We start from the raw sequence: 24,971 nt of genomic DNA, 5'->3' as shown, positions 1-24,971 counted from the left end.
AAGTGGTGAAGGAATTGGGGTCGTGCTCACTCAAAACCACCACCCAATTGAATTCCTCAGTAAAACTCTCTCCCAAAGGAATCACGACTTGTCCACCTATGAAAAGGAGATGCTTGCGGTACTTCAAGCGGTCGACAAGTGGCGCCCATACCTTTTGGGTCATCACTTCACCATCATCACAGACCATAAGCCATTGCAACACATGTTAACCCAGAGAATCAGTACACCAGCACAGCATAAAATGGGTTTCTAAGTTATTAGGCTATGATTATACAGTGCAATACCGGGCAGGCCATCTCAATACTGTACCTGATACTCTTTCACGCAAGCATGAGTTCCTCAGCATCCAGAGTGTATCCTCCCCGATCTTCGACAGCATAGCCGCTATCTCTCGAGCTTGTCTAACTGACATAGAGGCTAGCGAGCTCATATCCGCGTTGGAAACGGGTCAAGCTGTCAAAAAGGGCTTTCGTCTCCAAGATGGCAAACTTCTCTACAAAGACCGCATCTTTGTACCCCAGAGCTCGGATTGGCGCTGCAAGATACTGCATGAATTCCACTCCACTCTCACAGCCGGCCACTCCGGGTTCCTTCGTACCTTCAAACGGTTATCTCAAAATTTTGCCTGGCCGGGGATGCGCCGTGATGTCAAGTGATATGTCGCCTCTTGTGATCAGTGTCAGCGCAACAATTATGAATCCATTCACCCATCCGGCTTACTACAACCCCTTCCGGTGCCGGAAAACATATGGATGGATATCGCCATGGACTTCATTGATGGTCTTCCCCCCTCAGATGGAAAAACATCAATTCTAGTGGTGGTTGATCGTCTGTCCAAATACAGCCATTTCATCCCTGTGACCCATCCTTACTCCGCAATTCAGATCGCAGAAATATTCACTAGGGAGATTTTTAGACTTCATGGCATGCCCAAATCAATTGTGAGTGATTGTGATCGGATTTTCATCTCTCACTTCTGGGAACACTTCTTCAAATTGCAGGGCACGAAACTTTGTTGGAGTTCCGCCTATCACCCACAATCCGATGGGCAATCGGAGGTCCTCAATCGCACCCTCGAGCACTACCTCCTCTGTTTCATCCTGGACAAACCGCACAACTGGTCACATCTCCTTCACTGGGCTGAATGGTGGTACAATTCAACCTTCCACTCAGCCATAAGGATGACCCCATTCCAGGCTGTTTACGGTTACCCACCACCGTCGATCACACAGTACCTACCCGGCACCACCTCTAACAATGCGGTGGACGTGGCCTTGCAAGATCGTGATTCCTTGCTTCTAACACTCAAAGATCACCTGCATATGGCACAAAACCGGATGAAGCAGCACTCTGATCAACACCAAACCGAGCGTGAATTTGAAGAGGGAGATTGGGTATTCCTCAAACTCCACCCTTATTGCCAAAAGTCCCTGGTGCGCCGCCCATCTCAGAAGCTCGTTCCACGCTTCTATGGCCCATTCCAGATCGCTGCAAAGATTGGCCGCGTTGCCTACAAGCTCCATCTCCCTGCCAAGTGCAAACTGCACCCGATCTTTCATGTCTCTCTGCTTAAACGCAGGATTGGGGATAACGCGCCTGTGGCCACCACTCTACCTCAGTTTGACGATAATGGCATCATCGAGTGGACTCTAGAGAGAGTGTTGGATATGGCCATCTGCACTAAGAACAAAAAGACCATCACTAAGTGGCTCGTCGCTTGGACATGTCTGCCTCTTGAGGATACTACGTGGGAGGAGGCCCACTCGATTGTTCGCAAATTTCCTCACTTCCAAGCTTGAGGGCAAGCTCGTTCTCAGGTGGGGAGGACTTGTTGGGATCAAGCCCATACCTAGCCCAATTATACATATATCTAAAGCCCGGTTAACTGTTCATCGCTGTGCAAAATGAAGTGGCACTTTTGCCCTTGCTGTTTCACTCAATTACAAGTTTGCCATTCTTCCACTCGCTTCTTACGCGACCGTTTTTTTTAGTCTGATGGTGGTGTTTTAGAATAGAAGAGACTGGCAGTGGAAGGCGATAATATACTGTTGGAATCGGGAGAGTCTGCATTTTGTTTGGATCGATCTTGAAAGCTTCGCTATCGAAGGTATTGTTTCCCAAATTTTTTTGTTTTTTCGTTTTGATTGGATTTTTTGTTGTTCTGTTCTGATTCGGGTTATTGATTGTGGGTTTCGGAAATTGGGAATTGAGTTATGCTGGGTTGGGTTGGGTTGTGGTTGGGGCCTTGATTTTGTTTGATTAGCTTTTACGGTTAGGGTTACTGAATTGGGGGTTTTCTTGGGTGATTGAATTTGACTTCTAATTTTAGAGTTTCGATTCCGAGTTTGCTGAAAAGCTGGGAATTGAGTTTTGTCGCTTTGCTGTGTTTATGCTTAAATGAAGAGTTGGCTAATATGATTAATTGAAATGGTAATTGAAGTGAAGTTTTGTAATATGGCCGTGTCCTTTTTTTTTTTTGGATAATAATATGGTAGTCTCCCTTCTACCCATATATATTAGTATATGTGTTCGATCTCTTTCACCAAAGAGTCTAAATAGCAACATGTAATGGTGATGTCTGTTCTTAAAATAAGAAATAGAAGAATGAGTAAACATGTCCTGCAGGAAAATGCAATTGATTGAGAGTATTTGGTTGAAATTTGGGATTTTGAGTTATGGATTTGATGTAAGGTTTTTGATTTTGATGGTAGATCGTTGGGATAAGAAAAAGAAGAGGAGAGATTGAAGATTTTGGTCGACTTTTGGAGGAAGGTTTGGGTTTGTCTTCGAAGAGGTTGCTGGGTTTTCGAAGAGTTGTGTGTTTAATTTGGGTATATCTTTGGTAACATGAAAGAAGATGTCAAAATTGTTTGAACTTTAAACATTTAGTATTGAAAAAGATAAAATTTGAAAGGAAGCTATTTCTGCAATTTTGGTTTTAGTTTTGAGTTTAGGATATTTTCTGGACTTTGCCCTCAAACTAAATCTGTGAATTTCAACTGGTGAGTTTTCTCTCCAAACTATTTTGCCCCTTTGATTAGTAAAAATATTTTCTCTTTTACTTCTCCACTTTCTTCACATTAAAAGTATGTGATCATGTATCTAACTTTGTTAGTTTTCATTGAAAGTATATTTACCTCCAGTTAGGTGGATATTGATAAAAATATGACATAAGCATTTCAATGATTTCATGTTGTGTTAAATTCTGGGATAAAGAATTCTGGATCACTGGAACTTCATGTGCCACTATAGCTTGCAGACACGCTTGGCAACTGAGTCTATTTTATCACTGGTCAAAATGGGGTTTCAGATGCCAAAATCAAAGTATAAAACTTTAGAGCAGAATTACATATTCTTGCCAGAGCTGCGCATCGACAAGCGAAACTCATAAAGAGCTTCAGGGTCATTTCCTCATATCTTTAAGGTCGTAGTTATCTTAGGATTGAAGAACAGCAGACTTGATGAAAACCTATCTATACTGACATTCCAATTTAATAGAGTTTGTCTGTCTTTAACTAAGAGTTTATTGGTCTACATTTGTCACTGTATTATAGATGATGAATAAAAATTCGAATAATGATACTATATTTGTTTTTGTGTTTGAGGTAGAGCTGTGAATGAATAAATCAAAGTTCAAATGTGAATAAGAAGATCTCAGTAAATTCTACGCCTTGAAAAGCCTACTTCTCTCAATTGTGAATAAAGAGACATTCTGCTTATTCTTTACTTTTGGGTTTAGGGTTGAATAGAGTAAATTGAGAAAAGCATGTACAACAACTGTACTTTTTGTTAATGTATTACATGTTGTTGCTGTTTAGGGATGTTGAAAAGTACCTAAACTTTGAGAAGTTATAACTAGAGAAAGACCTGAAATACATGAGTTTAATGATTATTCAATGTCTTTGTATTTGAAGCAAGTGAAGCTTGCAAAAATCCAAAAAGCAAATTACTTTGTTAACTGGGGACAACAATAGAGAATGAATCATAGTAGCTAAAATTTTTTCTTTTTCGATATAATTAGGATAGACATGTCTGGTTTATTACTTTTTTTCACAACCGCCATATAACTTTTGGTTTTTGGTTTCTCTTCCTTTTACCAAGACCTGTTTTCATATATTTATGTGCAGCTACAACGTATAAGTAATTCTACTGACGGAGTCTTCTACATCAGTTGCTTTCTTAGTTGATTAACATACATTCTGCTATGTAATGTTATAAGATCAATTGTATTATCATCTATTAAAGCAATTCCTCTTTTCAACAACCTCCACCAATAACTTTAGCTAAATAAACTTCAATTATCCCAATAACATTAGCTAAATAAACTTCAATTATCCCAATAACATATAACAGTAATTCCCGCAGCAAAGTGCGGGCAAGTTTGCTAGTTAAGCACTAAAGCCCACTACCATATTAGGCATCAGACAACACCTGCATCTTAGTACAATAGTACCAGCTAGGTCACACAACTTGCATCTGCAATTCTGCAGATTGCCCCTTGCTCCTTGTATGCATTAGCTGCATCTTGTTCTCTTGCTAGTAGTGGCGGTCCTGTGCCACGTGTCCTCTTTCTGTTGTATTGGACACCCCTACATATGTATGCTACTGCTCAGTCGAGCCATCTATGCAATGAATCAAGTTTAATTCCTTTATTTCCCCTTCTGCTAATTATAGAACCCACCACAAGACCAGTAAAATCAATGTTCGAGTAAGCGCGAAGCACCAACTTGAGACAGATAGTGAGGGCGGGAGATCCACCAGTCGACAGCTCAAATTGGGCCTCTTCGTATTCTGAGTCAAAAGCCAGCAAAGACAATCAATCGGCACATTCAGGCCGAGTTTCACAAGGTAATTTCTTTTCGATAAGTTCATACTAGATTGAGGTTTCAAAAAAATGGATGTTGTTGGGTGAGGGATTCCAGACTTAAGGTTAAATTATTACTAAATGCCTGATTGGAACCCTGTCATCTACTTTGATCAAGTCGCGGTAACTTTTTCTTGCAAGTGAAATACTGGAACTCGCAATTGAACATGGTGAATTGGTGATCATTATTCATCACATGCATGTTCTTACAGGGCTTCTGAACTTAAGAGCAAACATTTTGGTAGAATCAATCTTGTGTTATTTCTTCTCTCGAGTAAGTCAGATTAATTATCTGCGTTTGCTTCAGAGTGAGAGTGAGATTGAGATTAAGTGTACTTGGTGTTCTCTATTGAAGAACAGGAGGACAAAAGAGATGTCACTGTGATATTCTTATGCAGCTTTCTATTTTATTTTTCCCTTTCCAATTTGAGTTTGTGTAGGCGTGTTTGTGTTTTATCTTTAATTGCTTTGCATTTGATGGATTGTGGGATTAGAGATTAATCAGATTATGTATATTTTTAGATATATGTCTCTTTGAGTTACTCAAATATGGGCAGAGGAGGGTATACCTTTTGATTCACTTGCAAATCTAGTAGTATAAAATCCTAAACAAACCTCAATCTATGATTGTTGCAGCGAGTCCAGTGACAAACCGAGATTCTAGTTTTGGATGAATAGTGAATTGACAATTACAAATTTACGTGACATATTGGCAATTGACCCTAGTGCATTGTTGCAATTGGTCCTTAGGTCCAAGACCAGACGAGGGTGCTGCTTTTCATTCAAAACTGCAACGGTAGAGCGCGCAACACCAACTGGAGATCAAGTGGCAAACAATAGAGAATACAGAGGAGCCTCAATCTTCTGAGGTAAATTTTTCGTCCGGTAAAAAGTTTACAATTTTATTTGGGTTTGGGTTTGGAATTGGAATCGGAATCGGAACTGGAGGCTATAATTAGAACTATACACTTCAAGACAGATTTATTCATTTATTTATTATCTACATATGACGATGATGATGATGATGATGATGATGATGATGAAGAAGAAGTCTCAACTCTCAAAAGGACAGGCGGTGACTTTTTCACACTATTATATGAATGTGAGCTCACCACTAACAACTGGCCGGAAAAAAACAATTAAGTTTGAGTTCAATGGAAAGGTATACTAATCAACTGGCAATGATCATAGCATCTGCACCTGTTTGTTTGACTTTTGTGCATATTAAATACTGATTCTTGGGATGACACTGCATGTATATATATATAAGTTTGATCGTGAAGGCTTTTCTCGGTCCAGGTCTGTCCTGGTGTAGGTTTTTTGTTTTGACCCCCATGTAACAAAAGAAAACTCATCCTTGAATCTCGTCATATTTCATTGATTTTGTTCTCTATCATCTTGGCTGTTTTCACTTTGATTGCTTCCTCACGACGAAAGAATCACTATGACAATGGGAGAAATCTTTCTTGCAGCATTCCTTAAGGTGTTGTTGGAGAGATTGACCTCTCGTGACTTCCTCAACTATGCACGGCAGAAAGGAGTTGCCAAAAAGCTTCAGAAATGGAGCGAGACGGTGTCTGAAATTGAGCAGCTTCTCAGTGATGCAGAGGAGAAGCAACTGATGATCAATGAGGCAATGCACCATTGGTTGATTGAGCTCACGCATTTGGCCTATGATGTGAATGACACACTCGACAAGTTGTCCACTCAGATGCTGACAGGAATGGATGAAACTAGAGCTGGCTCAAGTAAGGTACAAAGCTTCATTCCCAAAGCTAAGTTGTACTTTAATAACTCTGAAATGGAGGGCATTTCTCATCGATTACGGAAATTATCCACAAAACAAAAGGAGCTATTGAAGAATGTAAGCTCAAACACTGAGGCTACTTCCTTACCAGCATTGCAAAGGTCACCAAGTTCTATTGTGTTGAATACACCTGTGGCTGGAAGAGATGGGGAAATAAGAAAGATTGTTGGATTATTGTCAAGAGACTATGAGTCTTCTCGTACCACCAATTTTCATTCAGTTGCCATTGTTGGAATGCCAGGAGTTGGCAAGACAACAGTTGCAGCACATGTCTTCATTGCTGACGCTATGGAACAGTTTTACCCAAAGGTGTGGGTATCTGTGTCTCATAACTTCAATCTTGAAAGAGTGACGAGAGCTATTTGTAGGAAAGTCACATCCCAGCCATGTGATCAGAATGATTTCAGTGAAGTGCAAGATGATTTGAACAGGGCAATAGCAGGTAAAAGATTTTTGATTGTTTTAGATGATGTCTGGAGCACATGTGACTGCGAGTCATGGACAACAATGCAGTCCCACTTCCGTGTTGGAGCACCAGGAAGTACAATACTTGTCACAACACGTGAAGAAAAAGTTGCAAAATTGATTGGAGCCACTGAAGTGTACAATTTGAAGGTTCTTTCAGATGAAGAGTGTCTGAATGTATTTATGCAACATATTAACAATCACAGACCACCAAATTTTGATGCAGTATTTGCCAAGAAAATTGTTGAAAAATGCAATGGACTGCCATTGGCGGCAAAAACTCTTGGTGGTATTTTACGTTGTGAAGAAGTTGACAGATGGAATGAAGTATTGGATGACAAGTTGTGGAGTATATCAAATAACGAGAGCAACAGACTCCCAGTTTTGAAGCTGAGTTATCATTATCTTCCTTCAACTTTGAAGAGGTGCTTTGCCTATTGCTCAATATTTCCCAATAACTATGAATTTGGGAAGAAGCAATTAATCCTTCTATGGATGGCAGAGGGTTTTCTTCAGCAGCCAGAAGGAAGTAACCAGATGGAAGATATTGGTGGCAACTCTTTTGAGGAGCTGTTATCGAGGTCATTATTTCAAAAGTCAAGCAAAAGTAATTCACTTTATGTAATGCATGACCTTGTTGGTGATTTGGCACGGTGGGCTTCTGGAGATACATATTTCAGATTGGAGGATAAGGTGGATGGCAAATGCTCTTCAAAGACTCGTCATTCTTCTTACATTTCCGGTAAGTTTGATGGGGTCACCAAATTTGAAAAGGCATTCTCTGAAGCAAAGAGTCTGCGAACTTTCCTACCACTTTCAATCTCACATGGTCATGAGAATTATCTAACTTGTAAGGTTACTTTTGAGAAGTTGCCAAAGTTGGAGTGTTTACGAGTACTTTCTTTGAATGGCTATCAAGTAACTCTGTTGCCGGAATCAATTGGTCATCTGAAGCATCTACGGTACCTTGATCTGTCTCACACACTCATAACGAGTTTGCCTAAATCAACAACCACCCTTTACAACTTGCAGACATTGATATTAGAAAATTGTTCTCAATTGAAGGCACTACCTGGAAAACTGAAGAATTTGGCAAAATTACGTCATCTGAACAACTCATGTGTGCCTTCATTGGAAGGAATGCCTCCTCAGCTAAGTCAATTGACTAATCTCCAAACATTATCTAATTTTGTGGTGGGCAAAGGAAATGTGTCAAGGGTAGGAGAGATAGGGCCTCTATCGCTTCGCTGGACATTGTGCCTCAAAAGATTGGAAAATGTGACTAATGTTGAGGATGCAACAAGGGCAAACTTATTGAGCAAGCAAGGGCTTGATGCACTACAACTAGAATGGAGTGGCACTGATGGAAAGGAATCAGAAATTCTTGAAGTGCTAAAACCACACATAAACCTTAAAGAGCTCATCATCAAGGGTTATAACGGTTTGGAATTTCCAACATGGATTCAGCATCCTTTGTTCTCTGAAATGACCCTTGTGGTGTTAGAGAATTGTAACAAATGTCGATTCTTGCCAGCACTCGGCCAATTACATTCTCTGAAACAACTCTTTATAAAAGGAATGTCTAGTGTTGAAAGTGTGGGTCCTGAGTTTTATGGGAAGGCTGGGGTGCCTTTTCCAGTATTAGAAACTCTTGAGTTCAAGAATATGGAAGATTGGAAGGAGTGGTTTCCTTGGGAACAAAGTCAAGGAAATGGAGTTTTCCCCTGCCTAAAAATGCTTTCCATCTCCACATGCCCCAAATTGAAAGGTAGCTTACCCAAGAATATTCATTTATTAACAAAGCTTGGGATTGATGGATGTGAGCAGTTGGTTGTTTCAACTACCAATATATTATAAACTGATTCACGAGTTAAATATATGGGGTTGTAAATGGGCGGTGGATAGGAGTGGGGTAAAGTTTGAGTTATTAGAGGCCATGGAGCTTTCAAGTATTTCAGAGTTCGGATTTGAAACAGAAGAATTCCTGAAAAGATTTACACAGCTTAAAAATTTAAAGACTACTGGTTGTGAAGAGCTGACATCTTTATGGAAAAGTAGGAATAGATGGCTGCAACATCACATTGGCAACTCTCAGTCTCACTTTGTTCAAGAGCTGGTGTCACTTCAACAACTACACATCATTGGATGCTCAACTCTAATTTCTTTTCCAGAGGTTGATTTGCCACCTTTTCTTAAACACTTGAAGATTGAGTCATGCAGTTCCCTTGTATATTTTACTAGATCTCATATGCCCCTAACGCTAAGAAGAATAGAGATTGGAGATTGCTTGGAACTTAAATCATTAGTGGAGGGAGAAGCGTCTTCGTCGTCCTCTTCTTCTTGTTTGATGAATGAGGAGGCATCCTCTCTTGAGTACTTGAAGATATGGAAGTGTCCATCTTTGACTTCCTTATTGGACAGAAGCCAACTGCCCAGGGCACTTGAACAGCTTTTCTTGTGGGATTGTGAACAACTGGAGTCAATAACTGATAAGTTCCAGGACAAAACTTGTCTTGAATGTGTTGATATACGGCGTTGTCCAAATCTTAAATCATTACCAGAGCGCATGTGCTACCTCACCAATCTTCAAAAGTTATATATTTTTCAGTGTGGAAGTCTTGTTTCCTTCCCTAGAGGCCAAATACAGCCTCCAACCTAACAACCATCTGTATCTGGGACTTGAAATTGACAGCCCTCCCTGAAGGCATGGTCAAGCACAACCTCAGCTCTCTTCAGAGATTAACAATCGCTTACTGTAAAGGTTTGGTGTCCATTCTAGAAGAGGGTTTTCCCTCAAACCTAACAATACTTAAAATTGTGGATCCCAAGAGTTGTAAGCCACTCTCTGAGTGGGGCTTGCAGTTGGAGAAACTCACCTCTCTAAAAGAGTTGTGGATCTCTGGTGTAGATCCATATCTGGTGTCCTTTCCACCAAAGGATATAGAGTTGATGCTCCCTAAATCCCTCAGTAGACTCGACATTGCAAACTTCCCAAGTCTGAGGCGCCTATCCAGGAAGGCCCTTCAGTCCCTCACCTCTCTTGAATATCTTGAGATTGCTGATTGTCAAAAGCTAGCATCCATTCCCGAGAAGTATCTGCCTCTTTCACTTGCAAAACTTCACATATATGCATGTCCGAAGCTAAAAGATAGATACACTTGCAACACAACATACTGGTCCAAAATAGCTCACATCCCTTGCGTACATGTTGGAGATGAGTATTTGAGCCCACTGAAGACTCACAGTTAACATCCCTGGCCCTTCAAGGTACTTACTTCAATTCAAACCATTTTTATTTACTTTGACTACAAATGTATTACCTGTTTTTACCTTGTTTCTAACCTTGTATAGATAGAGCTAAAGGATATGGATAAGATGTTCGAAGATTACAACCCATTCCAGATTATGCTGAACACATTGGGTAATTTTTCTATCAATTTTCATAATTTCTAATCAGTTGAATATGATATGGGATGATCGATCATTCATATATAAGTAATTACATGTTGCTGAGTGTTCCTTTTTCTCTTGTATGATTAATTAATAGGTTGTCAGAGAACCCTAGAAATTCTTAGATGACATTTAGTCGATTGAGAATTAACCAATTGGTGACATGTAGGGACAAAAGGAAGGAGGAAGTAGGGAATGACAGAAGTTCAAAGATCCCAACATGCAGTCTAAATCATTCATTACACAGATGTTCCACTTTGATCTAAAATCCCTAGGCCAATCAACCATTCTACTTTCTGCAGTTTTTGGTCCTCAAGTGAGTCCATTTAATAGTCTTGTCATCATCAGATAAATTTGACCATCTTAAAAAGAAAATAATTGAACTATAACTTATGACTTTATGAGCTGGTTAGTCAATCTTAGGCATAGTGCACCTTTTGTTTAGTGCCCAGGATCCACTGTCTATTTTCAACCAATTGAATGTTTTAGGATGTTTTAAACATTTCTGGGCAACAGCTGCCTGTATAAGTATTAGGCAATGGACCACCTCAAGATCTGGTTTCTATTTTAAGGCTATAGTGCACTGTGTTATTCCGGTAGCCAATCTCTCTTCTTATACTCATCCAAGAAAAATTATACGCACTAATTAACACTGTTTTTAGTCATCATTATCATCAATACAAACTTTTACCGACTTCATATGCAAATTCCAAGCTAACATTTCCTTTCTTATATATTCTTAAGATGGTCTGTTGCATATGAAAACCAGGTGCTGGAGCTGTCGGGCCCACTGGAACTCTTCAATGGCGTTAAAGCAGAAGGATGTATGTGCAGTTGTTCAGGTTCTTTACTGTTTTCCTTTTTCTGTTGGTGTATCATATGAGGAACTTATGTTTTTGAAATTTTTGGACAGCTTATGTCAAATAAATGATGTGAAATTGTCACTTCTTTACCGCAGGAAAGCATGACAGTATCCTCAGCTTATATTCTGTCAAAAAATGTTGTTCAATACTGAAAAGCCAAAGAATGTATGTGCAGTTGTTCAAAAGCTGAGGTACAAGAGGGTCATGCTAGCATAAAATCATTGATCGCTGGTGCCTGGTGAGTCGCATGTTCTGTGCTTTTTGTTTACAGTACCAATAGTAACACTGTCACAATAGAATATCAGGACATGCATATGTTTATTCCTATTGGTGTGTCTATCCAAATCTTAAAACAAACCTGAAAGGTCCTTTGTCATTGATGTAAAATGGAGTTAAAAAAAAAATGTACATATTGCAGTCCACAAAATGCTTTGCAAAAGTCCTTTTCTACTCCGAGCTTATTCTTTCTTGTACAAAAAAGTTTAAAGCCAATCAATTTATTGATTTGCCCTTAAGGTGACCCCATTGGGATGTTCTGTTTTTCTTTAGTAATCATAAGTTCATAACTGAGTACTACTGCATTTATTTTTGTGCTTTGTGTGTGGTTTATGACGTGCCCAGTAAGCTACTTTACTGAAGATATGATAGAAGTTTTATCTAATCACAAATTGTTTATCTTTTCATAGACAAAATCTGCTTAACATAAGTCATGTCTATTTATAGTAGTTAGTGTGAAAGATTGCTTGCTGTGTCTTGATTACTTTACCTAAACTTTTGCAAGATTCTTCTTGAAAAATAAAAAAACATGTTACTAAGATCAGTAGTACCGCTTACATACTAACTTTTTTTTTTTTTTTGGTCTGAGATCAGTAGTACCGCTTACATACTAACTTAATTGGCACTCATATCAGGAAAAAAAAAAAAAGAACAACTTAACTTAAGTATCATTGAACAATCATCATAAAGAATTCACATGCAAACCCCAGTTTGGCCTTTACTTTCTTCACTTTCAGTGAATAATGTGGAATTCTTACTGCAGGAGAGCAATTCCTGTTTATACCTTTGGCTGTGTTTTTCTGTGACGACTGGTCGGCGGGTTTCGTAGAAAAATGGGTGCACAGCCAACCTGAAAAAAAAGAGAGAAAGAAAGACGAAGGGAGTAATTGGCTGCCAAGTTTTCCTTGTGTTGGCTACCTATTCTTTCAATTGGCTGCCAAGCTTTTGTCTTTGCGTTGGCCAACTTGAAATTTTCTTTCCCATGTGCAATTGGCCATATATATATATATATATATATTTTATATATATCGAGAAAGTCGTGCCAAAAGATGTTGCCTCTGAAAATCACCTCGGCCTATACAGCCGAGGAATCAAGGAACAAAAGTCCTTCTCAATGAATAGATGCGGAGCGTGCCAGCACACGGCCAGAAGGCCAAGTGTGCAACTGTAGGTGTAGTGGATGTAGATCTGACTTATCCAGCAATTGTTAGCTGAGGAAGGAACTTATTCTCGGCTGCGGTTCGATGCCTCTAGATTAAGGACTTGGTGGCTGAAGGTCGGGTGAGTTAGGTGTTGTTGTGAGAGTATGAGTAAATATAAGATTAATAGCTACTATGAGACTACGAACAGTACATAGCACGGTCAAACAAGTAAAGCATAAAGACAATAAGGAGCAAATAAAAGATAATAACAACGAAACTGAAATCTGGAATGGCTGAAAATTATCGACTATTGTTTTAAAGAGAACAATTCAAAATTGATACTAGGCTACAAGAAAGGTAAAGTAACTGAGATTGTAACTAGCAGAGCAAATAAACTAGGGAAGCAGACGGAAATTCTACCTAAGCAAAAGGTAAAATGAAATAAGAAAAGCTTGATGGCTTGAGTTTCTGGAGTTGTGTGTGTTTTGTCTTCTGTTGATGCTTCTATTTATATCGGCTGCTTTGTGACTTGAACTGATCTCTTGACTCTTTGAAGTTGAGTGGAATTCGGCCTCCTCTTGGCTCAGTGACTCTATCTTGATTCGGCTTCAATACTTATCGTCGGCTGACTTGACGCTGGACTCTATTCGGATTGGCTTTGATACTTATCGTCGGCTGACATGAACTTCAAGTCGATTGAAATACTACTTGATCAAATTTCATCTTTATCGCTTATCGGCCTCTCTGACAATCGGCCACTATCTTTCTAAGTTGAGTTCGGATTGGAAACCAATTAGAGTATTGGCCAATGGGCTTTTAGACAATAAACCAATGACCACGGGCCAGCCGATAACTAAAGGCCTAGCTTCGTCTGACTCATCTTGGACCAACTGAAGTGTCCACTTATTCATCGGCCAACATTTCTAGCTATTGGCCCAAATTACTTGTAGAGTGGCTCATTGTAATTAGAAATGACTATATGCACATTAGTTATGTCCTAGTGGCCATGCAAATGTGGGTACAAACATTGCCCCCCCAAGTTTCTTAAGCATCGGCGGCATTCGTCGAGTGGTTGAGAAATTTGAGTCAACTTGGCCCCCGAATCGACTTCTGAAAACTCATGAGTATATGTTCCTTTTTGACCTCCCCGATGACTGGAATATATTTTCTTTGTCGAATGAGCTTTCGGGACATCAACTTGAGTGTTGAATGAGTTGTTCGTGAGTACGCCAACGAACAAACCAATCTGAGTAGGACAACATGTGAATGTAGCTTATGGTGGCCAACAAGTCAATAGACACAAGGAAGCCAATGAATAATAATATTCAAATCGGCCAACAGAAAAATAAATAAGCAAATCGGCTAACGAAAGCCAACAATTAAGTTACTCGAGCGTGGCCGATGGATAGAACTAGAGCTGGCCAACAAGTGAGAGTGGCCCATGGAAGCCAACACATGAAAAAGTTCAAGTTGGCCAATGAGTTCAAGTGAGGGAGAGTAGGCCAACAAAGGACTTCAAATTTTAAGTTGGCCAAAGGCATGAGGAAACTCAAGTCAGCCAACACAAAAGAAAATGGCAGCCAACCCAAATTGAAAGTGGCAGCCAACTCAAGAGTTCAAATTTTAAATTGGCCAACTAAAAGAAAGCAAGCCAACAAGAACAAATTTTGAGTTGGCCAACAAGAACAAATTTTGAGTTGGCCAACAAAGAGAGAGGGTCAGCCAACACAAAAGAAAATTTCAAGTTGGCCAACGCAAAGACAAAAGCTTGGCAGCCAATTGAAAGAATAGGTAGCCAACACAAGGAAAACTTGGCAGCCAATTACTCCCTTCGTCTTTCTTTCTCTCTTTTTTTTCGGGTTGGCTGTGCACCCATTTTTCTACGGGTCGACCCATCTGTGATTTTCACTTTTCCCTTTTATCATTTTATCCCTTCATCTACAACTATGACCACAAACAGAGAACTCTCTTCCATTTCTAGTAAAACATGAGCTACCCTTTGTCAAAGCTTGTAATTGAATCTTGCACCTCCCACATCCTCAAATTCGTCAATTCCTCCACTTAATAGTGATCTGGGTATGAAGTCGAGCGGATCCTCGTGACCACGAAAGGTACTACACATTTTGAATTTTGTATTTGAGTTTGTAAATTAGAAAACTCAGATCTGACGAATTTGATGAATCTCCCTTGTATATTTCGAATTTGGCTTTGCGTAATCACCTCTCCTATTGTTCCAGAGCTGAAATCATAGCTGGGAATCCCTTGATTTTCAGCAAATCCCGCTTTAGTAGAGTTGTTTGGAAGCTGGGTATCCCTTGATTGCAGGTACGGCTCTTGGTTCTTAAATGCAAGTGCATATTTTGGGCGTTGCATTATATGTGATTATGCCGTTCTGCAATTGTTTCTCAATTTCCCAGAAATCTGCTAAATGAACAAGTTCATAATTGTAATTAAGCTTTCATTGACCCACAACAGCTTGTTTTCTGCGCATAATCACTTCAGAGCAACATGTCTAAGCAATATTCAATTATATGTTGCGATTACATGAAACCCACCATGCAATTATATGCGCTGCGCTTCTTTCAAGTTCCCAGCAATTTGTTTAATGTACCATGACTGCAATTATGGGAGAATTGTTTTCATTGTTTTCTCGCAAGATCAATAATTGCAGCACTGTATCAATTGTTTCAACTAACCAACTTTATCTTTCATTACTTAATTCATAATTATATGACCAGATGAAGTTGAGTGGCATCAAGGAAAGTGAAGTAGGCCATTAATGCCCACCAGGGAACTTTTTTTTTTTATTCATGGCCGTGAATCCTCAGCTTGCAATTGAGGCTTTGATGCCCAGTCAAACCCCAACATTAGTTACTAACGAACAGCAATTATATGAGCTATTTGTTGCAACATTAGTTAGCAAACGCCCACCACCCCCCCCCCCCCCCCCCCCCCCCCCCCCACATGCAATTAATATATAGAAAATTACAAACAAGTGTCATTTTGAGACTTATATTAGCCATAAGGCCACCTAAATTGTTTTGTGCACATAAGGCCACTTGCCTCTTTAAATTATTTTTTCTCTGTCCATTTTACCCTTTTACCTAAGAAAACTAACCACTTGGTTTCTTTATCAACCTAACGTACGACCTGAACGGCGAGAGGTCTCATCGTTCCAAGCACAGGGTTTAGGGTTTAGGGTTTTAGGGTTTAGGGTTTAGGGTTTAGGGTAGGGTTTAGGGTTTTATTTTAGGGTTTAGGGTATATAGGGTATAAAGGATGATTGTTAACTTTTTACTCTAGTGGCATTTATGTAAATATATTAATTTAGGGTTTAGGGTTTAGGGTTTTAGGGTTTAGGGTTTAGGGTAGGGTTTAGGGTTTTATTTTAGGGTTTAGGGTATATAGGGTATAAATGATGATTGTTAACTTTTTACTCTAGTGGCATTTATGTAAATATATTAATTTTTATATCCAAAATTTAATACCTTTTTTATTCTAGTGGCCTTATGAGGGAAAAAAATAGTGGCCTTATGGCTAAAAGAACATTCAAATATGCACTTATATGTAATTAACCCATTAATATATGTTGCATTGTTGTCAATTGTCCTAGCTTTATTTTGATGCAATTGCTGTCAATTAATTGCAATTGCAATTATAAAATGTGCAGCAATTATATGAGGCCCCTACCACATGCAATTAATATATGCTGCATTGTTGCCAAGTTCCCAGTTTTTTTTCATTAATCAAAGATGACTTTTGACTTTGTTTTTAAGACCCATAGTCAAATAATGTAGTCAGACACAACTTCATAATTATCATGAACCTATGAAGTATAATTAATGCCAATTTGTGAACATGGCATCTTTTGTCTAACTTTGCCCAGACTTTCTTTAATACAATTAGTCACACACAAATTTTCTTTCCCATGTGCAATTGGCCATATATATATATATATATATATATATATATATATATTATATATATCGAGAAAGTCGTGGTCATATGCATGTGATATGCCTTTGCCCCCCCCCCCCCCCCCCCCCCCCCCAAGTTTCGTGGTTTTCGGCGAATAGCACCGAATAACTTGAAACTTGAAATACACCGAGAAACATGATGTGCTAACTAATGATGCTCTATATCTTGTAGGATTGGATCGGCCAAGCAATGGCTTCGAAAGGAACCGGAGAAGAAAATTATGAAGGCAAACAGAAAAGTATTACCAGGCGCTCATTTGCATTCGCGGAAGCACTAAGTCAAGCCACTGAAAAGAATGCCTCGGCCGTCATGAATAGAATAACACAACGAGTCCCGAATGAAGGTGGGGTACGTCAACTTGGCCCAAGTTTCCATAGTGAGATACCGGCCGATGTGGAAAAAGTTTTGAGCCAGCATGAAGTAGATGAGTCTAGCTACTTCTGTGAAGGAAAAGCATGGGGAGCATGGGGAGCAAAACCAGGAAAATGGCCTAGTGAAACGGCCAATTGGATTCCTTGGGTAGAACGAGTCGAGAAGCGTTTTGGGGATGTATGGAGACGGCTTGGGATCTACGACGCCATTAAGCTTTACACCATTACCATTCCTTGTGACCGTCCTTTGCTGGCTGCCGCTATGTGTTTTTAGAGTTCTCAAACAAACTCTCTAGAGCTTCGGTTTGGTGCACTTAGTCCGACCTTGATTGATATAGCGGCCATTATAGGCCTGCCGCCACATGGGCAAGTGGTGGACATTGTATTTGCAAAAGGAAAGTTTGACATTGATCTTGGTGGTGAGCTAAGAGATCGAAGTAAGGGCAGACTAGCCGTTGCCAATTATAATACATGGATTGAGGTGTTTAACAGCGGCTTGGTGAGGAAGTCACCTGAGAGTGATGGCAGCCCGAAGGAGAAAGAGGAAAGCCAACAGGAGACGATGGTAGTTACTCCTGTAGAGCATGCGGCGTTTCTTGCCTTTTGGATATGTAAGTTCTTAGTGTGCACAACTTCTAAAAAAGTGAATATGGAATACTACAAGTTGGCTGAAGCATTAGCAAGCAAAGAAGTGCAAGAGAGTGATCAGCCATTAGCTCTTGGTCCATTTGTGTTAGCCCACTTGTACAGATGTCTTCACCATTGTGTGACTGAAGGAGTGAACCCAAATTGGCCTGGGCCATTGTGGATTTTTCAATTGTGGCTGCACACTTATTTCTCTGCGTTCAGACAGCCAGGTATAGCATTGGCCGCAGACACCACTCTTGGACAACAGTTGGCTCCGCTTGAGTTATTACCTCATTCGGCAGAAGAGTGTTTTGAGATTTTGTTCAGGTGTCCAGAATTTTCTGCAGAACAGTATGCCGTTTGTGTCAACAGGAAGTATCCACCCTATCTTGCCGTGGATATCAGCCAACATGCCTCAGAAAGCAAGACGAGAGAGGAGACTGCGTGTTCGGCGTGGAAGAGTGCAATAGGTATGAGGGATCTCTTCTGGGGTGCTTTGTCTGGTAAAACACTCAAGTGTGGAGTGGAGTTATATGCACCATCCTATTTCAGTCGTCAGTTGGGATATTATCAAGCCATACCTGCTCCGGTTCCAGAATCGTCAAACCGATATAGTTCATTGCGAGCTGTTTTTTCCAACGAGGACGACATTGAGCAGAATAATAAGGCGTTTGTGTACAACATGAGCTTTCCCATGAAGACAAGAGTAGCAACTAGCAAGAGTTCCTCTTAGTTCAGAGAGTGGTGGGCGAGACGAGTAGGTAGCCGTTTTAAAGATGGGTTGGTGTCGGCTAGGCGATCGGCTTTTGCAGGAAATCCATGGGCACAATAGAAGCCGAAAGCTGTAAGGCGTGGTAAAATAACAAGCAAAGTAGCTAAAGCAATCCCAACTATAAGTAAGTTGTTGCCCCCCCCCCCCCCCCCCCCCCCCCCACCCCAAGTGTACTTTCATTTATACACATGTTGTTAGTTTGTTCACCAACTTGGGGTTTGTTGATTGTAGGTGGCCAAGAGTCTTTGAAGAAGTGTGCTAAAGGTAGAACAAAGAGAAATGCCACTCATAGTGCGGCCACTGAGGCGGCCAAAGGTAGGCCGAAATCAATTTGAATTGCAGTCGGCCATTATGTAAGGAATCATGGTCGATGGCTAATGGCATTTCGGTTTTGTCTCCTTTGAATAACAGATGGTGCCACCATGTCTTCAACGTCTCAATCTCCTCCAGTGAAACAATCGGCAAAACAAGACGAGCAATCTTCTGAGAGTGAAGAACAATTGTGTGTGGCCAAACGAAGTTGCCTAGAGACATTCAAGGTATGACATAGCAGCAGAGTGAATAATTGGCTATTAGCTTGAGCATAAATATGAAATACTTTATATGATGAATTTGCAGAAGGCCAACGTCCAAAATGCCATTCCTAGTGAAACAGAGGAATCCGTGGAACTAACCACTGATAAAGATGGCCAACCAAGTAGTGACGAACCTGTGGGGGAGATAATATCTCCTGAAAGAATGGCCGAAAGCGAAGTTGTGGCAATGAATATGGAGGAGACACTTGTGCTCACCCAAACTTCAACGCAAGCCAGTATTCCCTCCTCGTCGCTGAGTGAGTAACAGCTGGTGTTGGCTAACGAACTAGTAAGTATGCACCAAACATGTTTTGTGATTACTTCCCTTCTATTATGCCGTAGAACTGATTGTTAGTGGCTGACATTGTAGGAAGGTAATCAAGGGTTTGAAGCCGAACTTCAGGCTTCATGAGGGCATTTTCGGCCGATGCTCTAATCCAACTAGAATGCTGCTCGGCCATTTCGCAGTTACCAACCGCTCAATTAACATCAAGGGAGGAAGTTGATGGGGCTCTGAAGGTGGTAAAGGAAACGTTAGCACAGCCATTAAAAGAATTTGTGGAAACAAGCCAACTATCAAAAGTGAAAGTGGCCATGGATTTGTTACTTGGAGCCAAATACTTTGCCCCTCCCAAGGTAGCTCTCATTGGTGAGAAGCTAGAAGTGTTGACCCAACAAATATCCCGTGTAGCTGGTTCATACCAAGAAATAGAAAAAAGGAGACAACAAATCTTGGCTTGTGAGCAAATGAAGAAAGCCTTGGTTCCCGAGTTTGGGTGGTGTATGGAACAAAAACGGGTTGTGGAGTCTCTTGAAGGCAAGATAAATGGGTTGGAAAGACAATTGGCGTCCTTGAAACAAGAGAGACAAGAAGTGGGGGAAAAGCTCCTTCAAAGGAGTAAGCAGTGTTTCCAAAGCCAAGGACAACTGAAAAAAATAGAGGCCGAATTGAAAAATTCCGAGCCTAGGTGTATGCAACTTGAGAGTGATCTTCAGGACACTGGTTGTACCTTGGGAGCTCTTAAAGCTTTATTAGCCGAGGAATGATGATTGATGTATGTGGCTCTTTTGTCGGCCATTGGCCGGTGTTTGTAAACATTTGAAAGTTATGGGCCGACGAAAAACTTAATTAATTATTTGCTTGCCGGTAGATTATCATAAACATTGTTGGGTCATAGATAGATAATATCTTATAGTAGTAAATATAAGTGAAGTATAATGGTCAAGCAAACAAACTGGAAATCTGATAAAAATAATCTTTTCGTCTTAATTGCATTGGCCAGAATCAAGATGGCCTAAACATATATACATTATACATTATAAACTAGTGGCCATCTTTTGATTATACCATTATTCAGTAGCTCGCGCTTCCCACATTGTGGGATAATATTTCTTTAGGTACTGGCCATTAATGGGCATTGCGTGTCGTTCGCCATCTTTATCTCGCAAATGATATGCTCATTTTCCAAGAACTTTGTCAATAATAAACAGACCCTCCCAATTTGGTGACCATTTTCCAAATTTGGGATCCTTTGTGCCGATGGGTAACACTGCTTTCCAAACCAACTCGCCTTCGCCAAAACTCTTATATTTGGTTTTTTTATTGTAAGCACGAGCGACAGCCTTCTTTTGAGCTTGAAGCTGATCATATGCATCCAACCGCGCCTGGTCAAGATCCTCTAGTTCTTGCAACATTGCCTGACTATATTCGTCGGCTGTGAGATTGTTTTGCATTGCGACTCTCAATGATCTGACTGTCATTTCCATCGGTAAAATTGCATCATGTCCATAAGTCAGAGCAAAGGGAGTTGTCCCTGTAGCCGAGCGTTTGCAGGTCCGATAAGCCCATAAAGTTTCTGATAGAAGATTGTGCCAATCACGCGGATTTTCCTGAATCATCTTTTCCACAATTTGGATGAGGACCTTGTTTGTGGTCTCAGCTTGTCTATTAGCCTGAGCATAATAGGGTGTCGATTGCTGCATTGTAATCTTATATTCGGCCATCCTTTTGATGACGGCTTCAGCTATGAATACCGATCCTCGGTCAGTTGTTATAGTTTCTGGAATACCGAAGCGGTGAATGATGTTTTGCTCAATGAATGTGATCACCTCGGCACTACTTATGGAGGTGAATGGAACGGCTTCAACCCATTTTGTAAAGTAGTATGTGGCTACTAGTATCCATCTGTGCTGTTTGGAAAGATGGGGGAGAGATTTGGCCATGGCTTCACTATTGGATTCATGGGGAAAGCAGGAACTCTCTGAATGGATCCGTGAAGTTGGCATGGAGCACAGCCTCGAGCATACTCAATACAGTCTTTAAGAATAGTTGGCCAGTAGTAGCCATGTCTCCTAATTAACCATCTCATTTTTATCCCAGCCTGGTGTGCTCCGCAAATACCCTCATGAACTTCAGCCATTATTAGCTGGGCATCTTCGGAGCCGAGGCAACGAAGAAGAAGGTCATCATCAGGACTTTTCCTTAGCAGTTCACCATTTTTAATTGTGAACTTGCTAGACAACATTCTAATTTTTCGGCTCCCACCGCCATCAGTTTTCATCAAAAGGTGTTGGATTATGTGAAATCACCAAGTGGCACGTCAAGCTCAAAGACATCGGCCGGCATACCTCTCTCGGCCAAAGATGGCAACGATTTTCTCTCAATTGTGATGATTTTGTTAGTCTGGCCTACTGGAATGCTGACGCCGGAAGCAATTTGAGCCATTTCATTCGCTTCACGACTGAGTTCTCGCGGAAGATGGTGAAATTCCACATCATGAAAACAACTAAGCAGTTGTTGTGCGGCGGCATAATAAGTGGCCAACGAGAGATTTGAACATCTAAAAACCTGGAGCATTTGATTGATGACTAATAGTGAGTCCCCAAACACCTTAACTCTTGTCGCTCCAAGTTCCACTAATACTTCCAGGCCAATTATTAAGGCTTCATATTCGGCCTGATTGTTTGTGCAGTTAAAGTCCAGTTTGAAGGCATATTGATGCTTTTGGCCTGTTGGAGATTCAATCACTATTCCTGCCCCGGCTGAGCCACTGGTGCTTGAGCCATCAAAATATAGTAGCCAAGGCTCGTGATACATCTGGCCAACTTGTGCAGTATCTATTTCAACGTTCTCCATATCTTCAATTCCAACAGAAGGGTGGTCAGCAAGAAATTGAGCCAATGCCTGGCCTTTGACTGACTTCTGGGCCACGTATTTGAAAGTAAATTCAGAAAGCGCCATTGTCCATTTTCCAATTCGGCCTTTGATGATCGGCCGAGTCAACATATATTTAATTAAATCCGTTTGTGAAATTATATGAACAACTGATGGTAACATATAATGTCGTAATTTAATCACCGAAAAGTAGAGCACGAGGCATAGTTTTTCAATCGGCGAATATCTTATCTCAACGGGTGTGAGGATTCTGCTCAAATAATGGATGACTTACTCTTTTCCTTGATCATTGTCTTGAGCCAACATGCTCCCAATTGATTCAGTTGTGGCCGCTATGTAGAGCTTCAACGGTTTTCCTTTCTGTGGAGGTACTAACACTGGGGGTTGTGTTAAATACTTCTTGAGTTCGTCAAAAGCTTGTTGGTGCTCTGGCTCCCACTTGTATTCATCTCCAATTTTCAACTTAAGTAGAGAAGAGAAAGGCCGAAGTTTATCGGCCAAGTTAGAGATGAATCATCTGAGAAAATTAACTTGACCAAGGAATGATTGTAGCTGTTTTTTGTTAGAAGGAGCGGGTACACCGATAATGGCTTTAGCCTTATTCTTGTCGACCTCAATTCCCCGCTGGTGAATGAGAAAACCTAGAAAATTCCCCGCTGATACTCTGAAAACACACTTCTTGGGGTTCATTTTAAGTTTATGTTTTCGCATACGTTTGAATGTTTGCTCAAGATCAGCTAGATGTCCTGATCGGGTTTTTGATTTAACAACCACGTCATCTATGTACACCTCTACGGTTTTGCCAATTAAATCGTGAAAAATGGCATTCATGGCCCTTTGGTAAGTTGCTCCAGCATTCTTTAAGCCGAAAGGCAGCACTATCCATTCAAAGGTTCCAACAAAGCCTGGGCACCTGAAGGCGGTTTTATGGACATCCTCTTCGGCTACAAATATTTGATTATAGCCGGCATGACCATCCATGAAAGATAATATTTCATGTTTGGCCGCTCCATCAATTAAGAGATCGGCCATTGGCATAGGATATTCATCTTTTGGAGTTGCTAAATTTAAGTTTCTGAAGTCAACGCATACTCTCATCTTGCCATTTTTCTTTCTTACAGGTACAGCGTTGGAAACCCATTCCACATATCTAGCAGGTCTAATAAATTTAGCATGTAGTAATTGTTCAATTTCCTCTTTCATTTCAGTTTGTACCTCGGCGGAACATCGCCGAGGAGCTTGTTTGTAAGGTTTACAATCATCTCTAAGAGGTAATCCATGTTCTACTAGGCTTCTATCAAGCCCGGGCATTTCGTGGTACTCCCATGCAAAACAATCCTTATATTCTAGTAATAAAGCCTCCATCGCTGCTCATAGTTCTGGATCGAGAAGTCTACTAATAGAGATCAGCCGAGGGTTATCTTCATCTCCCAAGTTGATTTGGTCTACAGGATCTTGAGTTTCGGCTTCAGTATCTTCTAATTCGGCCGGGGCTGGGCCGATATCTTCCAACTGTAACTCTTCTTCCTGTTGTTCTGCAATATATTCCATCAAGTTGATGGCCGAGTTAGACTTGGTAATCCTGTCGACCCAATAGGCCAGCAAACGTCCTAAAATAGATCGAACTGCGGCCTTTCTTTCTAGAGACCTTGGGTCTCTAGACATTGATATTGTCCTTGAAGAGGTCAACCAGGGTTGGACGTTCTGCATCTTGCAAAACATCCTCACTCCCTAGGTTGACAATTTTCTGGGCCGTAACTTGGGTAGGTCGGCCCTTGCTATCTCGTCCACTGAAAGTGAAATAACCAATATCGTCCTCATAAAACCTTGCTTCTACTACATTGGTGGATGCTTGAAATGGAATGACTTCAATTTTGTCTCCATGCCAGAAGATCAAAACTTGATGCAGGGAAGAAGGCACACATAAGTTCTGGTGAATCCAATCGCGGCCAAGCAACGCATTGTAATGAGCAGATGAATCGATCACAAAGAAAGCTGTCATGTTTGTCTTTTCCCCCACTGTGACATCGAGTGCGAGGATACCTCTTGGCCTGCTCTTCCCGCCAGAGAAGTTGCTCACTGTGATGTCCGAAGGTAGCAAATCGGATTCAGTTCTGCGTAATTTCTTCATAACGGCTGTAGGTAACACATTAACTGCTGCACCGTTGTCCACCAAAACTTTCATTATTGGATATCCCTCTATGTAAGCCGTGATGTATAACGGCTTCAAATGTTGAGCGATTTTGGCCTTTGGTTTTGTGAGTACCACACGGCCGTCTTCATCCTTCAACTGGGCAACGGCTTTATCAATCTCAAATCGAGGTTGCTGATCGGCAACAAAGTCGCCGATCAGTTCATTTGACTGACCTGGTTGAGCTTTGAGTTCTGAATGTAGGACATAAACCATGTTGATGTCCATTGTATTACCTTCTCCTTTTCCAAAGGCGGCCTCGCCCTTGTAAAATGGGGATAAGGTTTCCATGTCAAAAGCTGTGTCATCTCCTATGTCGTAGTCGATTCTAGCTTCATTATCATAGTCACCTTGTTCCTCTTCTTCCCCATAATCGACTTCCTCATCACCCTCGTCTCCATAATCGTCTTGCTTA

The 24,971-nt window shown here is 40.7% G+C and overlaps 1 protein-coding gene and 2 long non-coding RNA genes across 11 annotated transcripts; all 3 read left to right on the top strand.

Moving 5' to 3' along the window:
- Nucleotides 1-2,024: 2,024 nt before the first annotated feature.
- LOC121050114 lies at nt 2,025-2,941 on the top strand. Its single transcript, XR_005801972.1, has 2 exons — nt 2,025-2,107; nt 2,712-2,941. It is a non-coding gene; the product is annotated as an uncharacterized LOC121050114 (long non-coding RNA).
- A 1,432-nt stretch (nt 2,942-4,373) lies between these two features.
- Nucleotides 4,374-12,753, top strand: LOC112195258 (putative disease resistance RPP13-like protein 1). Of its 8 annotated transcripts, XM_040509101.1 has the most exons (9): nt 4,374-4,848; nt 5,615-5,733; nt 5,910-6,026; nt 6,337-10,403; nt 10,488-10,557; nt 10,756-10,902; nt 11,356-11,428; nt 11,545-11,687; nt 12,489-12,753. In XM_040509101.1, exon 4 carries the CDS (start codon nt 6,486-6,488, stop codon nt 8,991-8,993), a length of 2,508 nt encoding a protein of 835 aa, XP_040365035.1. In that variant the 5' UTR covers nt 4,374-4,848; nt 5,615-5,733; nt 5,910-6,026; nt 6,337-6,485; the 3' UTR covers nt 8,994-10,403; nt 10,488-10,557; nt 10,756-10,902; nt 11,356-11,428; nt 11,545-11,687; nt 12,489-12,753. The 8 variants fall into 8 exon arrangements, with proteins under 8 accessions (XP_040365035.1, XP_040365031.1, XP_040365037.1 ...); XM_040509097.1 differs by lacking the exon at nt 5,910-6,026; XM_040509103.1 differs by having other exon boundaries at nt 5,615-6,026; nt 11,356-11,410.
- Nucleotides 12,754-13,363: 610 nt separating this feature from the next.
- On the top strand, nt 13,364-24,451 carry LOC121050245. 2 transcript variants are annotated; one of them, XR_005802464.1, is made up of 3 exons: nt 13,364-14,978; nt 15,105-15,192; nt 23,487-24,451. It is a non-coding gene; the product is annotated as an uncharacterized LOC121050245 (long non-coding RNA). The 2 variants fall into 2 exon arrangements; XR_005802461.1 differs by lacking the exon at nt 23,487-24,451 and adding an exon at nt 15,343-15,826.
- The last annotated feature ends 520 nt before the right edge of the window (nt 24,452-24,971 follow it).

The sequence above is a fragment of the Rosa chinensis genome, chromosome 1, assembly GCF_002994745.2.
Source record: "Rosa chinensis cultivar Old Blush chromosome 1, RchiOBHm-V2, whole genome shotgun sequence".
Classification (NCBI taxonomy): domain Eukaryota; kingdom Viridiplantae; phylum Streptophyta; class Magnoliopsida; order Rosales; family Rosaceae; genus Rosa; species Rosa chinensis.
The sequence above is the reverse complement of the archived record's forward strand: the minus strand, read 5'-3'. Positions and strand labels throughout refer to the sequence as shown.